The sequence below is a fragment of the Podarcis raffonei genome, chromosome 3, assembly GCF_027172205.1.
Source record: "Podarcis raffonei isolate rPodRaf1 chromosome 3, rPodRaf1.pri, whole genome shotgun sequence".
NCBI lineage: Eukaryota > Metazoa > Chordata > Lepidosauria > Squamata > Lacertidae > Podarcis > Podarcis raffonei.
Genome location: NC_070604.1, coordinates 68,068,133 through 68,087,555, shown reverse-complemented (window position 1 = coordinate 68,087,555; position 19,423 = coordinate 68,068,133). Strand labels below are relative to the sequence as shown.

Below are 19,423 nucleotides of genomic sequence, written 5' to 3'. Positions count from 1 at the left end.
AATAGACATCCCATTTATTTACTGTTTATTTATGACAGGTGACACTTCATTTCAGTTCCTATAAAAGCTGAGGCTGTGATCTCTGTGGCATTTATGTATGCTTAACTCCCATGGAGTGGGCTGGGATTTAAGCTTGTATAGATTGCAGCCTCAATTCTTAACAATCATGTGGATCCTAAGAACAGGAAGTGAAGTTCTGATCACAGAATGGAGCTTTCCTACCTCCCCCCTCCAACCCCTCTCTTCCCAGGCTGCTCCTGAGAGCATCTCAGAAATGATGTGGGGTATGGCAAGGGGGTGCTGAAAGGAAGGTGGGTGGAAATGGCAGAACTCCCCTTGGATCTGCATTTCTAGCACAGGTAATGCTAACTGAAATTCAAATGTTCTTGGACTTGGGAGAGGGGAACCCTCTCTTAACAACATGCCCTGTGAAATGCCCATGCAAATCAAATATGAAAAGGAGGAGTCATGCTGTATAAACAAGCAACTGTTTAATTTCAATTTTTTTAAAAAAAGCACTTTGGCAACTTAGATATAGACCTTTTAAAAAAGGGAAGAGAAAGCCTAGGGTTACAGATGATTTGACTGACCTCTAATGTCTGCATCAGTGTTGGTTTAATTGCATCCTTCATCAAAACCGCCAAAGCACCAGTTACTCCCTAAAAAAGAAAAAAAACTGCTTATAACTTGCAGCTTATAAATTCAAGTAAAGTGGTTTAAAAATCAAAGTGTTTAGCTAAACACAAACCAACACACAGCTGTAAAAAACATTGTTATCTCTATGTAGGGTGGTGCTAAAAGTTCTGGAAATGCCACCTCCATCACTATAAATTCTGAATGGGAGATAACAAAGCTTCTGAGTTATACAATTCAATACAACACATTTTTAAAAGTAATACATACACTGAACATGGAAATATTTTAAGGCAAAGACCCACACATTGTAGCTTGCCTTTCTTAACCAGCCATGACTTGTTATTGTTACCAGCCTCACCCACTTCCCCAAGATCATTGTACAATATATGGTGGTGGTCATTTGCTTAGAGGACATATTTACAGAAGAAAAGTCTTTCAATAGCTTTCACAAAGAGGAGTGTGGTGGGGCTGTGCCACTCACCTGAACCTCCATTTGGTTGACTAACTACTGCATATGTATGTTGGGATGGAGATGGGGAAGGGGAAGGGGAAGGGGAAGGGGAAGGGGAAGGAGAAGGAGAAGACATGGTCAGTGTAGTGCAAATGCACTGGAAGGAGCACTGAATTGTATCCATCAGGCGTGTTTGCACTGCACCAACCTTGCCACTCCATGCCTCCCTCCGACAATCCATCCCAGTAAGCAGTAATGCCAGAGCTAGGTCAGGTGAGCAGCATAGCCACACCACTTGATACTGATAGCTACTGGTCATCATAGTTTAATGCAATCTCCAGGTTCAGAGAATGGTCTTCAGTATGCTTCTGAATACCAGCTGCTGGGGAACAGGAGAAGGCTATTGCCATCACCTTCTGCTTGTGGGTTTCCCAGAGGCATTTGGCTGTAGGAAACAGGGAGATAGTCTAGATGGAGTCTGACATAAGACCACAGGGTAGATGCCCTTTTCTGTAGGTACTCAAACAGTTCCAGCCAGGAAGCCAAGTTCTCCATTAGGTGGCACTGGACAATTTGCTATTGATAAAGAAGGCTGCAGTCAACATCCAAACTTCTTCCTCATGGCCATTCCTAACCCATTTTCCTGCTCTTTAGGGACTGATGCAGGATCTCTAATAACACATTTTTTTCACTGAGGAACAGGGGTTCAGAAACTGCCCCCCCCCACCGATTAAACATTGAATTCTGTTTGATAACTGTCTCAATGCACATTTATGGTATGATAATCCAGATACTCTCTCATTGGATATTTTGCTTGATTAAGTTTGAAATAAAACCTCCTAGGAACTGGTTGTTTTAAAAGGAAAGAAAGAATTCCATAAAGAATTAAAATGCGCCTTACATAAAGACACCACAAACACAACTGGAGCCTAGGGTTCCAAGACAATATCCTCACCTGTATGCTATTTGTAAAATGAGTATATTTAATGTGAAAAAGAGTCCTCATTCAGTAATTTGAGAAGCTCCCTTACTAAACAAATAGCTACATATTTATTTAATATTCCTCATGGCTGCTGAAGTACTAATCTTGGGCATGCCAGTTTAATTTGCCATGGAGATATGGCATCTGTCTATCAAGCATTTTATGATAATACCGCAGCCAAATTGCAATCTAGTCTTCAGAACCCTGCTCAATGAGCACCATATTTTGGCAACAAATTCTGTAGTTCAATTACAGAGGATGGCTTTTAAAAATCCATTACACTTGTGAAAGGAGCCTCTGAGTTTATGAAATATTCAATTTATCTTTTCTTTTCTGCCTCCTCCCACCTCCAGCCCTTGCAGCATCTGGTTTTCATCTCCTAGTGTGTATTTTAGATTTTATTACAGTACACTGAAAATGTGGTATAGCACCCTGAAATTAAGAGCAATTGCATATTTGCATGGTATATTAAACATTATTCACATATGAAACAAATGAGAGGAGGAATTAGAGTTTAGGTTGAACATTAAATAATGAATTGAAGGCTACTTGTAAAAACATCAATTCAATATAGGGAAAGTTAAGCAACTTTAAAAATGGGTTCGTTTTGAACCCATGCTGAGTGTTAATGGAAGCAGGCACTCAGAGTGACATTAAAATGTTTCTGAGACCTAAAATTTAGGACACTGTTCTATTCTACAAGAAAAATTATTTGCAGCTGCACTCCCAACGTTTAATTTGCAAACTCCAGTCCTGCTTTTGAAGGCTCAGGAATGTATGCATGTAAGTCATGTTTTTCGAACTATTTATTTATTTGGACATTTATATCCTGCCCTTTCTATGATAAAATCATACTTAAGGCAGGTTACAGATAAAATTAAAAACAATCAAAACAAAAAGAAATCAAAACAAAAAGCAGTAGAAACAGCATCATGAAGCATCACTTTCTAAACTTGTTCTATTCTCTTAGTCCATTTCTCAAAGAGAGCATGCAGAGATGCTGGCATGTAGTCATATGCATATAACCTGATTATCTTTGCAAAGGTCTGTGATTAACAGCAGGGGTGGCCAAATGCTCACCTTCCAAGTAACTCTGTCTGGCCCCTTGGACCCTCCCCTCCAGGCCACACCCTTCACTAGTCTTGCTTTGCTTGGCTGGAACTCTGACAATGCCTCTTACGTTCTTTGGTGGAGAACAGAGAGTGATGTGTGACCATATACATAAACTAGTAAAGGTAAAGGGACCCCTGACCATTAGGTCCAGTCGCGGACGACTCTGGGGTTGCGGCGCTCATCTCGCTCTATAGGCCGAGGGAGCCGGCATACAGCTTCCAGATCATGGGGCCAGTATGACAGAGCCGCTTCTGGCAAATCAGAGCAGCGCACGGAAATGCCGTTTACCTTCCCGCTGGAGCGGTATCTATTTATCTACTTGCACTTTGACGTGCTTTCGAACTGCTAGGTTGGCAGGAGCTGGGACCAAGCAACAGGAGCTCATCCCATCACAGGGATTCGAACTGCCAACCTTCTGATCGGCAAGCCCTAGGCTCTGTGGTTTAACCCACAGCGCCACCTGCGTCCCATACATAAACTAGCCTCTGTAAAAAATTAACTGTTCTGTCCACTTTTGCTTCTGGCCCCACCCACTACTGGAGTGTGACCTCCAGACAATTGTCCAGAGGGGAATGTGGCTCTGGGGCTGAAAAAGGTCCCTCTCTCAGTTTAGAGTATTGATCCAACATAGCATTATAAAGGGGAATGAAACAAGACATCTCTAACCCCTCACAGGGACATATAATTAGAACAAAGCTGCAGCTCTTCCTGAATCAGGCTGGTGTGATGGGACAAGTGGTAAAGCTATCAACCTGCCCTGGTTCTACGTGAATTAATAAAAATCCTTTGCTAAAGTGAATTAATCCTACCATATATTGCTGGAAAAGGTGAAGAAGGTAAACAGAGTCTCTCTGTTCCTGAAAACATTTGCCCCTCTGCCAGTCTGTTGCTGCCCACCTTTTGAAAACCACTGATATAGGTGGGATGAGTTGTTAGAAACAGAAAATAACCCACAGTTTTGACCAGATTTGACTCTTCTGGCCATAAGGTGCACCCCAGATACACACTGTCTCTGAATGTGGATTTTTAGAAGAGCTACATTGTGTCTTAATAAGCAAAAGTAATAAGAAGAATGCTGAGGTGATCCATACCAAATCCTCTGCTGTCACTGGTTGTCCTTTTTTGTCGTTAGCAACTACAATTTTCCCCATTCTTTCTTTCATATCTGACAGACCACTGGCTAGCGCTAGGATTGCCATGATTTCACTTGCAACAGCTATATCAAACTGAGTCTGTAAAAAAAAAAGTTTATGAGACAAGAGACACCTGGAGTTATAATCCATAGCTGGGAATCTGATGAACGCCACCTTGAGTTCCACCACGGAAGAAAGGTGGGCTACAAATGAAAGCAATAAAAGAAGATGGCGTACTACCAGTGGGCAAAGCTGATAAGGATCAGCACAGAACATGGATAAAAGAACATGGATAGTTGCCATCCGAGTTTGGATTACTGACTGTATACAGATGAGCTCTGTGGCTTGAGCACATAGCCACTTCATTCACTTCTCAATTTGCATGAGCCAGGAAACTAGTTTCATCTGAACTTGAAAACTAAGGTTAACAGTTTTGGAACAAGACAGGGTATTAAGACTTAATACTGGCTTATTGTTTTTCATTTTTAACCTTTCTGCTTTTAAATTGTATTAAACTTTTAATGCTTTTATCATATGGTTTTTAAAAAATCTTCTTAATGCTGTAAACCACTTCCCGATAGGCTTTGTGATCTAGTGGTATATAAATACATTTATTAAATAAATAAATAAATAAATAAAGCCATTGGTATTATTTACTTGGTTCAGGTGGACTGGAAAGTTATAGTTAATTGAAGAGTTCCTGGTTTGTCCACCAGCTCATGCAAAGAGAGGAGCAAAGCAGCTGCATCCACTTTCCCCCGATTTGTTCATCTCTCCGCTCATTAAACTGGAATTTGATTATCCAAAAGCAGCCTTTATCTGGACAAGTTCTTAAAAAGATTGACAAATGGCATCCTGTAAGGCTGTGAGAAGGCTGTTCTCTTCAGGCTCAGCCCATGCAGTTAAGCCCAGCATTGTCATCTCCCTCCATAGCTGGTCAACTCTCTAGGGAAGTGTATGTAAAAAAGCTTGAGCTGGTTTTGTAACACTTCACCCAGAATAACTGCCCTCTGTCTTCCACTTGGAAGTAGATTATATTTTCCATCTGGTAAACTTTCGCTTAAATCTAACATATTAAATACGGCTACTATTTAGAAGTAGGCTTGCCAAATGCAATGCTCACTGTTTAGTAATGTCAAAGGCGGTGTGCATGAAAAGACAACAATGAACTTGGCTTATCAGCAGAGTTACAATGATGAGTTCTCTTTTGGACACTTCTTAAATATTGATATTCCATTGTTCTGTTTTTTAATGAGATTTAGACTACATTTCTATGAAAACTTACTAGCATGTATCCCCTTTGGATGCAGGGGGACTTACATGCAAGTAAATATACATAATTATTTATTGATGTATTTTCCCCATACATCAGTGCAATGTTGATTACCATACTACTTGTAGCTATATGAAAACAATTGCTTTAGAACCACTACCATACACTAAGACAAGAGTAGCTGCAAATTAATTCATATCTAAAACCATTAAGCAACCAGTTCTTCAACAATTTATTAAAAATATATTAGGAAGGAAACATTTTTAATGATCAAAAGAAATGTCTTCTCCAAACACAGTCAGAACTTTACCTACCTGACGAGAAAATCCTTTTTCTGTACTTGCTTGTCCAACTGTTATTTTTCTAAGAAATCGATCGTTTGTATCTACCACTGAAAGGAAAAAAGAAACATTTAGCAAAAAAAGAGAGAAGGAACTATTTCTACATGACATCCTGTTAATGTGATACATAAAAGCATTTATTTTTAAATGTGTGCATCTTCTCCTGTGTAACAAATCTAACACTTCTTTATAAGACTGGAAGCTCTGCAGCATGGCAGAATATTGTGAAAGCCTCGTGATGGTTCAGGTTTGCTGCAAACTCTCAGGTAGGGCTAGAGCAATGGTGATGTCACCTTATCACAACACATTCTGCTACAGAGATTGCTCCTCCTTCTGATTGGCAAAATACGATTCTGGCTTTTGTTAGGAAACTCCTCCTTGACTTCAAGTTGTCAACACCCTAAAATGGATGTAAAACCAGAAGATTCTTCCAGAAAGATGCTTTGTAAAAACTGAAAATTAGGATGTGAAACAATATAATATTTTCTACACCCAATCAGTATGTTCAATATACTTTTGAGCATTAATGTTCAGTTCAGAGCATGATGTAAAAGCTTTAAAAATCTCAGAAGATTTAAACAACTTCTGATTACTCTTGCTGTATATCGTTTATTAGACAAATACCATCTGAATAATCCAGATTATGCTTTGAAAACAGACATGAGGGATGTTGGGAATGTGTATATAATCTGAAGAATTTAAACAACTACATACTTACTACAGTATGAACAGAAACATGAAAAGGAAAATGTTAGGGGCTTACAAGAAATGCATATTCTTATCTAGTTGAAAAGATGCAGCTGGTTTTCTGTTACGTAAAATGCAGAAATTTAAGGGAAGGCACTTTTTAAAAAACAATACATTTGACGTCCATGTCCAATGGCAAGGGTCAAAAAAGCATGGTACTACCTACAGGCAAAGTTTAAAGAGGTTATCTGCAACCAGACTATCACTAAATCATTTTGTTTAAAACTCCATTGTTTCGAACCACTACCCTGCTGAATGTATGGATGCCAGGAGGCATAGTCAGTAGGTACAGCAGTGGGTTGTAGCCAATAAGGGGGAGTCTGAAAGTGTCTACAGACTGGCAAACCATTGGTGTCTACTTCCAACACCTTCCTTTCACCAAGTCCTATGGCAGGGAAGAAAAGGGTGTGGTTTGTCTTCCTTTGGGCTAGGCTCTTTTTGCCTCTTGAGGGAGATTATTCTGCAAGTATTCTGCAAGGAGAAGGCAAATTCCCAGCCTTTATTTTGGACTTTTGCAGAAAGCACAAACAGTCTGGATTCCTAGAATCACAGCTTCAAAAACCTTTTGGGATTCCAGGATATTAAAAGAAAGAAAAGAAAGAAAAGCAAAAAAGAAGAAGAAGAAGAAAGGCATTTTCTAGCTTGCTACAAGGGGTATTTCTTCCATTCTCCACATTAGAAATAAAAAGAACATACAGAAAAATCATGGCCATGTTTATTTAGAAATCTGTGGGTTTTTTTGCAACAGTCCAAGCCAATAACAAGGGCATAAATAATAGCCTATGATAGTTGCGCCTGCCATTATCAAGAAAACTTAGTTCAGTTTATATTTTCACAAGCATCTGGCCCAGCATGGCACAATATGCACCAGATAGACTTTTGATTTTATCCAGCAGGCTCCTCTTATATTCTGACACCTACCTCTTTGCCATGTTATCGTGGATGTGTCTATGTCTAGTCTTGCAAATCTGCTAATCTCCTCATCTGTTAATGAGCCAGGATCTGTTTTTGTTATTCCCAGCCTCTAGAAAAAGAAACCAAAAAGAAGAAAAATGATACATGAGGAAGATTGCTGCTTGAAAAAGCTACATAAACACCTACTCAGTTCTAAAACCCACCACAGTACATGCTGTGGCCAATTCAAGCCACAATGGCGTGTGCTGAAGAGGTCACATGACCAGCTCACACATGCTAAGCTCAATGGAGATTCATTTTCAGCTCATCACTGCAAAGCCCTGCTGACATACAGTATATTTTTTAGTGGAAGTCCATGGTGAAGGAGCTTTGTGCAGCAGATGATATGCAACCTTGTTTCTAATTCTCTTTTGAAACTGTCCATAAGACCTACTGCCCTAAGAACTATTGACCAGAAGTAGCCACATGCAACTGAAGGTGATATTACTCTCTATCCAATACTGATCGATCAGGACCTTGTTTGCTTGAAGGGAATATTTCTCTCCAGTTGAATTCAGACACCTTTTATGATATCACAATGCTACTTGTATACATTTTTTCCCTTCATAATGAAAAGCTCATTTCAGGACTCATGGTTATTATTGGAGTTGGACTCCTTTAATAAAAAAGAGCTGAGGCATTACCCTTTTAAACTCATTATCCTAAAAATATATATTCAATTCCTTTGCTTTAGCAGACCTTAAGGTCCAAAAAATTGGCCTCAGCAACATCTCCAATTAGCCTTACTATTTCTACCCTTTATTCTGTAAGAACTAGAGAATCACAATTCAAAAGCTGGAAACAAAAAGGGCTACAAACAATAAGAGACCTCTGTAGGGGAATAAAACATATTACTGGAGTAAAAATAAAAGCACAATTAGGTAACCTTGAAACAAATTGGTGGTCCATACACAAAATTATAGATTTCTCTGCTAACCCAACAATATTGTTTCAAGCCACCAGAGCCTTAAAACCTATTGAACGACTAATTTTAAATTCTATCTACGCATCCAAAAATTTACTCTGAAATATCTACTAGATTATCTGTGATGTGATGACAGGGGATCTAATCTCCTTAAAATCTATATGGAAAACAGATTTACTCAGTGAAATTGATAATGCAGACTGGCAAAAACCTTGGAGGGAAAAATCTTTTAAGTCAGTGTCAGCTAAAATGAGAGAAAATAGTTTAAAAACAATTCACACCTGTAAAATGCCACAGTTTAAGCTCTCATTCAAGTCCTTTTTGTTGGAGAGGATGTCAACATTTAGGTTCATATTTCCATATGTGGTGGGAATGCAAACCTGGACATTTACTTTGGAAAATGGTATTTATTATGGAACAGGTGATGCAACCTGATCTGAGGCTAGGTTGATTAAATCTGTTTATAGATGGCTATAAGAATTTACTGTTTAAGGACCTACTAATCTTTTCATGTCTGCAACTAGAAATACATTAACACAATATTGGAAAACAGGTACTAACTTAACTTTAGAGACATGGTGGGATAGACTATGGAACATAGCTCTTATGGAAAAAGCAGAAAAGCATCAACCAGAAGAGCACTAATGAGTGCAAAGTCCAAATAATATTTTGAAACTGTATGGTACACGTTTAATCAGCACACTGGAAAGGTGAATGTTATTCCCCTACAACCAGCTAACCATGGCTCACACTGGGACAAACTTTTAAGACTCCTAGCTGCTATAATAAACTCTAAAGTATCATAAAATCTGCTTAATGTTTGACTTTGTACATGCATGGGAATGTTTCTTGAGGGGTGGGGGTTATATGGAGATTGTTACATATATTTTCAGAAACTGAAAGTTAAAAAAGTAAAAATACACATTTTTTTTAAAGTCGATGACAGTTTAGAATTTAAAAAGCATTGGGCTACATTGCCATTGCCACCCAGCGATAACAGGAGACCCAGACTGGTGTCATATACTGACTGGGGTCACTTTCCTTGTGACCACCTGTTTTGGGGAAACTGGTATGTGTTGCAAGCACAGTTTGGAAGCGCACTAAGTAGTGTTATTTGCAGGTTTCTCCAGACCCATAAAAGACTCCAAAGCACAGAGATAGTTCATTGGGGCTGATGGAAGGCATAAGGTAGTTTCCAAACAACCAGGTTGCTTCACTCACCACCAAAGTCACTTAGATGCTGCCTAGTGGGAGTTTGACTAGTTTGTCTGATTGGATACATTTTCAACATGCTCCAACAATGCACTCCTATGTGTGTTTACTCAGGAAAAGCCCCACTGGGTTGAAGAGGCCTTACCCCCAGATAAAGGTACACTGGATTACAACTTAAAAGCTGAGACACTTTCTATAAACTGTGACAATCTTACTTACTGAATATGTGATGAAGTTGAAATACATCATATAATGCCTTCCTGCAGAGACAACACAATTCTATCTGACTACATAAATCACTATGAGATGGGGACAAATGATTGATTCATTTAAACCTATATTTGTTTGGGGACCTTTTGACCTTATTAGTTCAAACATAGGAAACTCTAATTATTATAAGCCAGATCAGTTTAAATTCATTATTTTTTAAGAGACCCAAGGTCTTCTAAAAGAATCCATAAAATATTACTGAAAGTTTAAAAGGCCACTTACTTTCAGACGTGCAAGCTGAATGGCTGAAAATTTCCTCTCTCCATGAACTAATGGAACCAATCTATTATATAAGGCCTGCAAAGAACATACAGTATAATGAAAATCAGAAGGCAAAGTGCCAGTCCCCCATCAAGGATCATAAAGTGCAGTCCTGATTCTGCTAATAATGCATTTTCCAATTCTATTCCAAATTGGTCTCCACCCATTACAGCTTCTGAGACATTCTTCTTCCCATTTAAAGGGCAATTGATACAAAATTAACAACTATCATAACCAGCAAAATGTCTTTCATCTGCTCAGGAAAGAGGGTTTGCATACTGCGAGTACTTCCACCACACAGAGCCCATGCCGCACTTCCTTTGGGATTACTGGACCCTAGGGAAGGACTTTAGAGCTCTACTCAGCAGAACAAGAAGGTTCCCCAAGCACGGCAGTATTGGCTCACCACATTTTGAAGTAAATACATATTACAATCTAAAAACAAGGGCTCCCATAAGGCCACTAAGGTTCTGCAATTATCAGATGGCACTGCTCCTTAGGAGCCTTTTCAGTATGGACTAAACACTCAGTTTCCGGGACAGAAGACGAGAGTTCCCTTAACTACTGCCATGCCCTCAAGAACAGAATTTTCCTTCAGGAAGTGAATTACAACCTTTCCAATATAAAGGGGTATATATTTGGGAACACTCTTGGAATGCAACCTAAACCTCTTCTCTGGCAACCTCAAAAGCCCAGCACTGAGAATCCAAAATGCTGTTTTTTGGTCCGTCTAGAACAGAGGTAGCCAGTGTGTTGCCCTCCAGGTGTTGCATGTCTACATCTCCCAGCATTTCTAACCATTGGCCGTGCTGGCTAGGGCTGATGGGAGTTGGAGTCCAGCAACATCTGGAGGACAGCATGTTAATTACCTCTGCTCCAAACTGTGACAAAAATGCTGGCTCTGTATATAGATGAACCTTGAGTGGAAAAGGTCTCTAAATCCACTGGATTACACCAAAACATATACACAAATTATTAAATGGCCAATAATGAATTATTTAAAATGCTTTTAACTGCTGTGTTTTAGGAAATGCAGTATTCACAGTAACAATCAGATAACATTAGTGATGGAAATTATAAAATGGTTGGGTTTACCTTATCAGACTGAGTATTTTCATGCAGAATCCTTGCATCTATAGCAGCAGCCAGCAAATTATTTGCTGCAGTAATGGCATGAATATCTCCAGTTAAGTGAAGATTGAACTACGGATGAATTAAAAATGAGAAAAACATTCATTTTGAGCTGACTGGTGAAACCCATCCAAGCCCTTTCACTTGTGGGATTAACAGCTCAGTTGAACAACTTTCAAATTGTTGTGGAAATATGATTAAATCATCATCTTTGTAGCTGAAGAGATTTAATAGGCGAGAGAGGGTCTCAGTTCAGTGGATGATAGTTTATAGCCAACACAACTAAAGTACAGATGAATTAAGACGAGCTGGAAAATAAGTTTTAGCTAGGATGCAGCAACCTGCAATTTGATTCATACATTCATGCTTTTTTATTTATGATGTGAATGTTGAAGGACAGAATATACTGTGTACTTCAAAATGATTGTGTGAACTTATATTGGAAACAGAATGCTGGGTGGATGGCTGGTCTCATGTTCCCATGAATTTAATAACACAATTGAGCAAAAGTGTCTCAAACCAAGACAAAAAGTACAGTATGAGAAAATTAATGGCATTACACAAGGGATGAAAGTTAATCTGCTGATTAAAGAGATTTCAAAGAAATGAATATTTGTCTCTGTATGTATTTACTCTTTGACAACAGAAAGAGAGGAGCTAAAGTCCATATTCAATGGTACGAAGAAAATTTTAGCTTACCTCTTCCATTGGGATGACTTGAGCATATCCGCCCCCTGCTGCTCCACCTACGCAGCAAATGAAATGCTTATGTTACATTAGTAAAACTATTCTGAAGGAAGGCTTGAATAAACCATAAAAGAAGAAATGGAATGATGCAAAATTTTGAGTCTCTAATGAGATTCAGAAAACAAAGAGTATTCCACTCAGCAGGGCCTACAAGTATGGATGGGAAATATTGAGATACATTTCAGAGGCAGCAACTGAAAGTGTGGATGTGTGGGTAAAAATGCACAAAAGTACACACTGAAAAGTCTACCCACATACACATTGACACCCCGGTGTGGAAACAGTCTCAGCTGTGTATCTATGAAATAGATAATCATCCACATGATAAAGCTGTGTGCATATCTTGAAAGTCTACAAAAATTGTTATGCACCATACTCTCTGGACATGCCTTTAAAATCAAAGAAAAAGAACAACTCTAAAACACACGAATATTTCACCGGTTTTCTTTAGCCAAAACAGTCCAGAAGCTATATTATACTGTATAATATGAAAGAATGAGTACCTTTAACACCAAATGTAGGTCCTTGAGAAGGCTGCCTCAGACAGGCAAAGGAATTTACTTTAAGGTGGGCTGTCAGAGCCTGAACGAGGCCAATTGTCACAGTGCTCTTTCCTTCTCCAAGTGGGGTTGGTGTAATCCTAACAACACGGGAGGATGAAATGTATAAAATCAATAGGCCTGCTGACATCGGTTTTACTATGAGTATGGAAAAGCTACCAATGCAAGCCAAATAAAAATTAACAGTATAATCAATTTCAACTAAACAATGCTATTATAAAACAGGCAATTTACATCTGTTACACTAACTTTGGTTGACATCCCATGGTATCAGCATCCTTGTGGAACAGGCTTCCTCTCCTGCCGTGGGATTTTGTCCTCCTTTCCTTCCCCCAGGGTCCTCATGTACTCCCAAAATCTGCTCAAGAGTTGGGAGACCGATTGGAACAGATTTGGGGTGGTGGAAGGGGAAGTTCTATTGCATCTGCTTGCATGATATTGGATATCACCCAAATGTCAATACCTCTTCTGTTAAAGCAACTAACTTAAGAACGGGGAAAACAAATTGTTTCGGCAACTGTTCTGAATACCTGGAACATACACTGAATTCGGTATAGATTTACATGCAAGACCAAAGCCTCTCCAACTTTCTTGAAAACTCATTCTTCAACATTTAAGGGGATATACAATGAATAGGCTTATCGAGTGTACCATTATTTAGTGAACCATTATTTCCTAACCTCTCCAAGCATGAATGAGAAGGGGGGCGGGGAATACATTTTGTACAAAAACCCACCACAAAAAACAAGCAGTGTGAATAATATGTTATAATAATAAATAAAGACGTGTTAGTAAAGTGCAAATAATAATACTTGCAAAACCCTAAATCTACATGAGCCCTTGGGAGTTTTTAAACAGAGGGGAAGTATATTCATATGCTAGATAGGAGAAAGGAATAAGAACACTATTTGGCCTACCCTGCTCCCAACAATAAAGTAGAAAGACTATTTCTCCCATGTAGTTATATCCCACTGTCACAATTACAGCTGTGCAGCTGCATTCCTTATTTCAAGTTGTACATAGATACTTGCTAATCATGTTCGCCCTCAACAGCAGCTCTATTTTATCAAGGAACATCAGATATACAACCATCCAGATGTATGTTTTCCTAAAACATTTCAACTTTTAAAACAATTATCATAGACAGGGAAAGATAATCATACAGAAGCAATTAAACAAATACCATATGAATTGAAATAAAATGTAACTAGGTATGGTTCTAGTAAGATTGATGGCAAGAGAACCACCATCGTATCCTTTTCTGATAGGTTCTAATTTGAAAGTATACAAGCTCAGTTTGAAGATAATGGGATGCACACTTGAAACACTAAGTATGTCACATTCTGAACCAACATACCTAGAAATTATGGTGCAATTGGAATCAATAAAGTAAACGGAGATCACAATGGTTTAACGAGAATGAGAATTCAGCTAAGTTCTGATAAAAAAATGAAGTTATATGGGTGATATGAAACTATATTTTGTTCCATCTCCTAATACATCAATGCTTGGTTAATTTCTATTCTGTCTTAAAAAAAACCCCACCCTATATACACACACCTAAAGTTAAAGTATGATTAATGATTTTGAATTACCCTAGAAAGATTTCAAAACCGGCCAAACAATTCATCTGGGGCATCTCTCTCATCAGGCAGAGAAAATTCAAGTTAAAAACAAAACAAAATAAGATTACGTTTTCATTCACATCACTCCCACTCAGTTTCTAAGGGAAAAGCTTGCCAAGATATGCTATACTTAACTGTTTAAATCTGTGATACTTTAGTACTTGCAGTGAAATAAGTAGTTTATTAAAGGAATGTGACATTAAGGATTACATTTTCATTCCCAGGGACATACAAGTATTCATGCATATGCTAGCCAAAAGGGGTAACTCCTATAGCATGACCTCCTGAAGACTCTAGCTAGAAATCCACCTCTAATTAGAAACATATTTCCTTCAGCATTCAAAACTATGCAAAAGGTCCAGCTGTCCTCTGTATGCTATGATCACTTCTGGTGAGAGATACAGTCTGAAATATTCGTTTTATAGATTACCATCTTTCAAAAAAATAATAATTGAGTATTTTGCCCCCACAGTTGCTATGAAATAATGTGTTCTGCCTATTCTCTCTTACGCTGCAGCAGAACACAAACTCTCAAAGGCATAAAGCGTTTAACTATGATCACTGGTGCCAAGAGGACTGACCAGTTTTCTTTTCCAGCCCATCTAGTACCATGAAATATGTTGTTTGCCAGAAGCCAATCGTGGATTTTGAACCTGGAGGCTTGGTGATGTTGTGGATCCAGTTTGTGAACTATCAGCACCAAGGACCCAAACAGAAGTAGTGTTAAAATGCACATGTTGTCTGTGGAAACGTGTCCAGAAATCTCTCCTTCCACTGGCACATGAGTAGGTATATAAAAAAGCACCATGGTGTAACTGTACGGTAAGTCCTAAGAGACATGACAGAAGTGGAGGCTAGATATGGGGCTATTTGCATCAGTAGCCACATAGCAGAACACGTAGTCTCATTCCATAATTTGGCCAAAGAGAGAAATTGATTGGTCTGCAAGAGCTACTTGTAACCTACTGAGTAACAGGGTCAATGAGAAAGCCTATTTTTTCTGAGCTATTATTTGAATGTTCTGTTACTTCAGACAGACAGTGAGAGCACAGTTCATGCTGTCCTGAATACTTATTAAGAAATAACCCTTTTCTGAAATACAATTGTTTCTACTGAATTCTTTGCTATCTGACAATGTGAGCTCATAGAATGTTGTCAAATTCCATCTGCTCTCTGTGGAAAAACACACACATTCTACTATATTTTAATTAAAAAACAATGAAACTTTCAAATCTCTCATTTTGTAAACTGGATATGTAAGGCAGTGGAGGACTAGAAAGTAGTTAATATAGTATTCTGAATCTATTAGGACACTTCAAAGGAGAATATGGAAATAAGTTGAATTCTTCTCACTTTTCCTTTGGTTTAAAACAGATTTGCCAAGGGCTTGAAAGAGGGCCTTTCTAAAAATGGACTAGCAAGCTAAATTTAGCCTTTGGCAGTTTTTCTTTTACAATTCATATAGTCAGTGTCCTAAAATATTTTAACCTTTTAAAGAAGTGAAGCCTAGAAGAATCTCTCTCCTAACCCCATCACTAAACAGTGCAAAATAAATTATTCCTATTCTGCAATCACTTGCCCTAGATTTATTTTATTCATAAAACTATTTATTTACCATTTTAACATAACAAACATGAAAGCAGTTTACAGTAATATCTATATATAATAGAAACACATACAAATTTAAAATCACATACAAATTTAAAATCAGAAACCATCAACTTATATTTATGGGAAAATGTATTTTTAATGGCCAGCATAAACATAACTGTTTTAAAAACAGGAAGCAGGGAACAGGAAGAAGATGGAGGGCTGTAAAAAGGGGAGATCCAAAGGATAGGTATTGGGGCCTGCACTTTTTAACTTATTTATAAATTATCTAGAATTAGGGATGAGCAGTGAGGTAGCCAAATGATAACAAATTGTTCAGTTTGACAGTGGTATATAAGACTGTACATGGTAAGAAGAAAGATAAGTAAAACTTTTTCTCTCATAATACTGGAACCTGGAGCTGAATGTTGAAAGGTTCAGGACAGACCAATGAAAGTACTTTTCACGCAGCATAAGAGAAAGGAAAAAATTGTGAAAATCATCTCTTTCTCCACTCCAATTTTTAGTTCATGGAAGTTCCACTGATTGAAAGAGCCTTCAAGCAAGACTCAAATGGATAGAACCCAATGTACTTAAAGCTACTTAGCAGAACAGTCATAATTCAGAGCAGTGAGACAGGATAGGTGGATTCATGGCTTAAAATGGAGAAAGGTGAAACTTATAAGACCACCACCTGGTATACTCCACTAAGTCTGAAAGCAGAACTGCATAGCATCTGCTGCTAATCCCCAGAATAATTGGAGATAAAATAAGCCCTGTGCTGATGTATATTTGCAAAGGGCTTATCAATTACATAGGGCATTTAAGATGGAAACAAGTATTGTTATTTTAATTCCTTCTATTCTAAAAAAAAATTATACTTTTTCTTGAGTAGTTCTTCATCCCCATCCCTATTTTTTTTTTTGCAAATATAAATGGACTACAAGAAGAGAGAGAGAGGGAGAATATTTTTAAGTGTTGTGGACTTAAAATCTGGAAAAATACATATTAAATAAGTTGAAGTGCAAGTTGGGAGAGTTTAGTAAGAAAATGAAACAAAATACTTCTTACCCAGCAACCAGCACATATTTTCCATCTGGTTGATCTTTTAACCTTTCCAGCAGGGACAGACGTACTTTGGCTTTGGTTTGGCCATAGATTTCAATTTCATCTGTAAGCAATCCTATCTCCCTAGCAAGGACATCAACAGCTTTTGGATTCTGTCCTCGGGAAATCTCAATATCACTGCAAAGGAAAACAAATTAGAGCCAGGAGATCTCTGTCAGCTTAGATGGTCATAAGCAAGGAGGCAGATGGCAGAAAAAAAATACTGAGAACAACAGAGTTACTATTGGCATGTCATGGTCCTCTCTTTCATTCATTTTATTTTGTGAACCACCCTGAGATCTACGATGAAGGGCAGTATATAGATTTAATTAATAAATAACAAATAAAATTGCAAACTTACACTGCAATCTTATGCATGTATGTTTACTCAAAGGTAAGCCCTGTGGGGCTTCCTCCAAATAAATGTGCATATGCCTGAGGTAAAATAAGTTATAAAACATTAATACTACAATTGTGGAAATGTCTTAATATATAGAGGTGGCTAAAACTAATTGTAAATGAAGGGCCAGAACTCAGTTGTAGCAATTATGGGGTCTGTGAAAGAGAGACAGGAAGAGTGTGAGAAAGTAAAAGAGAGAGAGAGAGGAGAGAGAGAGATGAGGATGATAATGATTTATTAAATTTATATACTGCCCTTCATCTCAAGATCTCAGAGAAAGAGAGAGAAGGAAGGAAGGAATTGAGGAAAGAAGGGGACTGAGTCACACACACACATATATATTTAATAATATTCTACTCTTTAGAAAAGCCCCTACAATGCTTTCACATTTCCTTAGGCATAAATCTCTTGGCTGATTGATATTTATAAAGGGAAACCCAAGGATTCATATATTTGAACTTGGGAGAGAGATGCTAACACACACACACACACACACACACACACACACACACACACACAGTGCTGCTGCTCCCCCATTAGGTAGTATAACTGGGCAGATACAAAGCAGATACCTAACCAAACAAGGGGAAAATGCGGTGGGGAGAACAACAAAATGCAAAAACGAGCCAAGGCAAGGATATTGTATCCGTGTCAAGCTTCATAGAGAGCATACTGTAGTCAGGATAATGTGAATCGTATCAGTTGTGCTCGACATGGATACAAAGAAGAGCTTTGCTTGTCCAGAAGATTACAAGGCAATCTTCCATTTTTAGAAGGCATCGGACTACTGTAAATGTAAATACTGCTGGGAGGAAAAAAGCTTCAAAGATTCAGTAGGAGGCTTTTCCATCTCTGCTACAAAATCATCTCAAGCCGTCTTCCCTTGCAGCAATCACTTTCATTCTGCCTGCCCTCCGCATGAGCTACTGCTATATGATGTTTCACATGAAAAAGCTGTGTGCTGGTAACAGCAGGATTCCAATGAACTGGTAGCAATAGATGGAATCATAATTGTTAACCTTCCAACACTGAATCCCTTCAACTTGATGCAGGGCTCAAACTAGGTAAATGCTGGATGGCCAAGGTCCGTTGGAAAAGCCCTGAGCACTCTTCCTTCCTGGATCCTCAATGACAAACTCAACATATTATGAATACATTTAGCCCTGGCATATTTCATTTTAAAATATACATAGCTAGAAGGAGATGTAGCAAGCTGAACTGGGATTGTGGGGGCAAGGAAGCATTAAGCTTTTGCACCCTCCCTCCCCCCCCCCCAGTTTGGAATTGCCTCCATACTTGGCATTCAAAATGGGAAGAAAGGCCCCACGGGTACCACTTGCTTTCTGCTTAGCACAGCTGGGGCCAGGTAAGGACGGAGTGACAGCACAAAAGCATCAGCAACAGTGTAACTTTGTTTTGGTCACTGCCACACTTCTTCACACGAGGCAAGATGCAGTTACGTCATGCACTGGCAAGCTCTTGGAAGTAGATATATTGCAAGTCAAGTATTTATGCCTAGCTGTTGCAGTCTGCAATGTTTGCCAGAGTGTTTTAGATAGCAAGTGTTACCAGATGTTAAATGTGTCAATGTATTCAAGAATAACTGCAATGTGCTCTTTCAGGATTCAGTCGCCCCCACTATCCTCTGCACCAATACACTGAAGTGAAAATGGACCGATGCTTCAGTGTTGGTTAAGCCAAGCAGGTATGTGCCTCATGGGAGCCCCATGCAAGAACATGACTGAAGCACAACAAATATGCAGAGAGCCTGCACCTACTTTAAGAATTTTATTATTGAGTATTTTGGGGAGGAAACCCTGCAGATGTCACAGTAATATCTTTGGAAATACCTTATTTTTCGCTCTATAACACGCACCTGACCATAACACGCACATCGTTTTTAGAGGAGGAAAACAAGGGGAAAAACATTCTGAATGAAACAGTGGATGTATCATTTTTGTGCTT

At 38.6% G+C, this 19,423-nt stretch overlaps 1 protein-coding gene across 1 annotated transcript in view; it reads right to left on the bottom strand.

The window, feature by feature from the left end:
* The window catches only part of MTHFD1L (methylenetetrahydrofolate dehydrogenase (NADP+ dependent) 1 like), a 113,802-nt gene that overhangs the window by 68,847 nt on the left and 25,532 nt on the right, over window positions 1-19,423 (bottom strand). Inside the window, exons 11-19 of the mRNA XM_053382167.1 lie at window positions 17,023-17,196; window positions 12,680-12,816; window positions 12,129-12,175; window positions 11,394-11,501; window positions 10,260-10,334; window positions 7,598-7,700; window positions 5,903-5,979; window positions 4,274-4,414; window positions 591-659 (exon numbers count right to left, since the gene is read on the bottom strand). Of these exons, the coding sequence (XP_053238142.1) occupies window positions 591-659; window positions 4,274-4,414; window positions 5,903-5,979; window positions 7,598-7,700; window positions 10,260-10,334; window positions 11,394-11,501; window positions 12,129-12,175; window positions 12,680-12,816; window positions 17,023-17,196 (931 nt within the window). The remainder of the gene's footprint in view (window positions 1-590; window positions 660-4,273; window positions 4,415-5,902; window positions 5,980-7,597; window positions 7,701-10,259; window positions 10,335-11,393; window positions 11,502-12,128; window positions 12,176-12,679; window positions 12,817-17,022; window positions 17,197-19,423) is intronic.